The 4,353-nt window shown below is 36.3% G+C and overlaps 1 protein-coding gene across 1 annotated transcript; it reads right to left on the reverse strand.

The window, feature by feature from the left end:
* Positions 1–1,146: 1,146 nt before the first annotated feature.
* Positions 1,147–2,615, reverse strand: LOC131043887 (protein TIFY 10b). The gene is made up of 4 exons (XM_057977115.2): positions 2,247–2,615; positions 1,859–2,136; positions 1,621–1,768; positions 1,147–1,536 (listed from the first exon to the last, which is right to left on the reverse strand). The coding sequence occupies exons 1-4, from the start codon at positions 2,359–2,361 to the stop codon at positions 1,475–1,477; spliced, it is 603 nt and encodes a 200-aa protein (XP_057833098.2). The 5' UTR covers positions 2,362–2,615; the 3' UTR covers positions 1,147–1,474.
* Positions 2,616–4,353: the final 1,738 nt, after the last annotated feature.

Genomic DNA, 4,353 nt, shown 5'->3' on the forward strand with positions numbered 1-4,353 from the left:
AGTTAGATCTTATTCCAAAAAAATATCAAATACTTGTCATATTATTTTTTTTGGAGGTTGGTGCCTTGTATTCAAGGAGATTGGTGTCTCTTGTTGAATTAGTATTTAGTTGTGGAGATTGGTGTCTCTAATAGATTGGTGCACAGAATGATTAAATTTTGAAGCATTGTTATTATGATTAATTAAGTTTTAAAAAATTAAAAATTGTTGTTATATTGATTCACCTCCTCTTAATATAACTAAATACTCATCAATCTTAACATATGTATAATTAATTAATAAAATTATATTATTATAAATTAAAATATTTTTAAAAATGTAACTCGTTTGTAAATATCATTCATTTAACTAATAACATTCCATTCAACTTAAAACACGATTCATTAGCCAAATATCATTATTGAAAAAAAAAATGTGGCATTCCAATATCATATAAGTGAAGAAATAAATTTATTAGTTTTTGAATAAGATAAACAAGTTTAACAAGGACTTGAAACCCAAATCCATCCAAAAAATAAATACAGTAACTAGAGTCTAAACAACCGCTAAACAACAACAGAAACGGGCTACTCACCCCAAAGCATAAAACCATAAAAAAACAAACCTAAATAAGGCGCACAAGCAAAAGAAACTAAGAAAGAGATTTCATAAGCTCAACATTCTTCTGGATCACTTTATTATTAATCTCCTGGAGTTCCTCCATAATGAACCTCAAACTACCCTTTTCCTGATATTTGGTCGTGGTCCTCGTAGAAGGTCCCGTGGCCGCCTGCACCTCCTTGTTTTTCTTATCCAAGTTGATATCTGGTGATCTCTTGGCTGTGGTAATCTGCTTCTTTTGAATAGCAATTTCTTCATTGACTCTCACTGACTCTCTTAAGACCCTTGACACTATTATACATGACTTCCTCGCTAACCTCCACCAAACTCTTAAATTTACTTTTCAGCGCTTGTATTTCATTTTCCAACCTATCGATTTTAGCTTCATGTTTAGTCTTCATAACCTTAATATCTTTCACAATTTCAGCTTCAGAAATTTGTGAGTCTTATCTGGAGCCGGATTGTTAGTGAAGATGTGAAGAAATAAATTTATTAGTTACACCCCAAGCTATGCACAATAATAAAAAAAATTAAATGTAACCTTGGTTGACCAGTCAAATAACGTGGTTGAGGAAAATTCTTGATTAGTTGGTAATTAATCACAGTCAAAATCGATACAGTTCAAATTTGGCGTATAAAATACAATATAAACTAAAATTCGCCGACAAATGTGGGACGGTGGTTTGAACTGCTTCACTCAAAGGTGAAAAGAATCAGTCAAAAGCTGTGAGAGTCATTCTTTTTATGAGCTCTCATAGGGATAGAGTCCCTTAACGTCCTCTCAAACAGAGAACAATTTCATCGAATTTACTGTACAAAATCTTCTCTTCCTTTCTCTTTCAATCTCCATCGCATATCAACCAAGAATTTCGATCTACCTGGCCGTCCGTTTCTGGAGAAAGCGTCCAAGGGATTTTTTCTTCGCTAATGGAAGTTCTGCATAGCACATTCATTCCCTTGTTATTTCATTGAAACCAATATTACATTCTAAATCGTAACAAATTCAATTCGATCACTTACTCCAATGCGCTATGCCAAGATGGTGTCTTTGATTTGCAGATCCTTGTAATTTGGAAATGCTTTCGCGTAATGGTTTTGGAAAAGCTTCACAATTCGAAAGATTTGCAGTATTCCCATTACTGGCTGCCATGGTCATTATAACCTTTGCCTGTTCATGTATCGAACTGTGAGATCCATGTTGAAAGGAAAATTAAACTCCGCGATGTAAAAAACCCTCAAGGTTAAGAATACTTCTTACTTTATCAGAAGAAATGTTGCCGTAGACATTTAGTACTCCATTGTAGAAAAGCATTAGCTGAGAAGATGACGGTTTCGTAGGGGGCTTGAAATTCAATGCTTCAGAAATGCTGAATTTTGTATCGAGTAAAGGCAGTTGGTAATCCTTATTATCCAACTGAAATCCTCCGGCGTGTTGCGGAAACAATTGCATGGTCTTTAAATCTTCAGAAACCCCACAATCAGAGAGTACTTGTTGCAGCATGTGAGGTTTAATCTTTCTCAGGCATGATTGCATTGCTGTATACATTAAAGCACAAAATGACATCAATATTAACATATGTTATAGTTTAATAGGTAGGATTGATGAGTTATATAGAAATTAGATAAAAATGAAGAAAACAACTTACCTCGCCTCTTCATAAGTTGTGGTTGAGAATCCATGGCAGAACTGGTATTCTCCTTAGCAGTTTCGTCATTACCAATTCCCAAGAAGTCGATTGTGATGAAGTGAGGTTGAGACATCTCTTACCAAAACAGATATAATCTAATGTAATGAATGTCCAAGGCAATGTATGGTATATAAAAGAGTTTAGAAACTGCACGACCGCAATGGATGGTGTTTCAGAGTAGCTAAGAAACGTGACGCAATTTTGCATGTAAAGAGCACGTGTGAGAATGCAGACATTCTGAAAAACTGCTGCCTTAAGAGCGATGTTGTGGGCGGACATAAGCCAAACTCATTCCAATTGCATACAGAAACTGTATAGGTGGGGGCGAAAAGCGTGAGAAGGATAAGAACGGAAGGCCACGTTCATATTTTAGATATTGAAATTTCTCAAAAGGTGATCTTCTTTTCTGTACAAGCGGACAGCACACGCTGATCAAGCGGAAATCACGCGAAGTGAACGGCTTATCGTCAATTCACGTCGGTCACCTCTCACAATATATTTTCCTCATATTTTAAACTCATTTGCCGCAATAGTACGTCTTAAATCAATAGAGTACAACCATTTTTCTTTTCTTTTCTTTTTTATTTATTTATTAGCCGATAGGCTTACACTTGAGCTTGTCACTCAAACCTGTCTCACGGTGGTATATGGTTTTATTGTTTTTTCCTTGCTGGTTTATGGTTTTCTTTCTACCACTATACAGCTACCCCATTTCTTTCTGCCAGTATCCAGCCAACGCATCATGCATGAATTACTTTTCAATGTCAGATATTTTTGTCTCGCACCTGAAATCTGCCTTCTATTTGGTATAGTGGTAATGAATAGTTTCAGCTGCCGAGAAAAACAACTTTTAGGCAGCTGAAACTTTCTCGCTTCCACCTGCGCTACACATTCTGCTTACTACACAACCCTTCTGAACATTGCTCTACATATCTTCAATTATTACAGACTGTATTTTCAAGATCACATTTTCACAAGGTAAAAAATTCCACTCTTCCATCACTCACAGGCGATTCATGTTTGCTACATGCACAACATCTCATACTAAGCTTATTTTCATGTATGCCAAGTGAGGGAGTTTAGTGGATGCCCGTTAAGTATTGGAAAATTTTGTCAGATGGTTGTAGTTCCAACAGTCGTGGTAGACATGGCGCGTGACTTGTTTGACAGAATTCCTCAAAGAAATTTATTCTCATGGACTGCTATGACTGAGGCTACGCAAAAAATTGGATTTGTTGGAAACGAATTAGAGACTTTCAAGGAAATGTAATTGGCAGGGTAAAGCCAAATTCCACAACTCTCGCCAGCATACTCCCTTCCTGTACGAAAATGGGAGCTTTGAAACAGGGTATGGACATCCATCATAAGAAAATGGAAGGAGGGCTTCTGTCAGATTTTATAGTTGGAAATGCTCTTCTAGACATGTATGCAAATGTGGAAGCATCGACAAGGCACTCGAACTGTTTGACAAAATGCCTGAAAGAAACGTTGTCTCGTGGAATGCCATGATCGATCGCACGATATGTACATAATGGATTTGTTGAAAAGGCTTTAGAAAGTTTCAAGAAAATGAAATTGGCGGGTGTAAAGCCAAATTCCACAACGTTTGTCGGCATCCTCCCTGCTTGTGCCAAAATTGGAGCATGGAACAGGGTATGGAGATCCATCAAACCAAGTTGGAGGGGAATTCTTCAAGATAGACCTTCAACTTATAGAAAATCATCATGTAATGTCCATCCTGAGAGTACCACTTTTTCTTGCAAATCTTAGAAAAGCTCAATGTAATAGTTATATGCCTGCACTATGGAAGGAGCTTGGAGTTCCATTCAATAGTCAAAATATACTCATTATAAGTCTCCTTAAATATGAACGTCAATAAAGGAACTTTCTTGTGACAGTGAGCTCAGAAGGAAAAACTTTGTCAAAACCCTCTTTAAAATCCTCATCAAAAGTTAGTATCTTGAAGATAGTTTTCAAAAGCATAGTTAGCATGTTCATGGATTTCTGTCAAGTTTTCTATGGTTTCATGAAAATATTTGTAGGATCTATCATACATTTCCAAGGT

This window comes from Cryptomeria japonica, chromosome 8 (assembly GCF_030272615.1).
Source record: "Cryptomeria japonica chromosome 8, Sugi_1.0, whole genome shotgun sequence".
In the NCBI taxonomy this organism is placed as follows: Eukaryota; Viridiplantae; Streptophyta; class Pinopsida; order Cupressales; family Cupressaceae; genus Cryptomeria; species Cryptomeria japonica.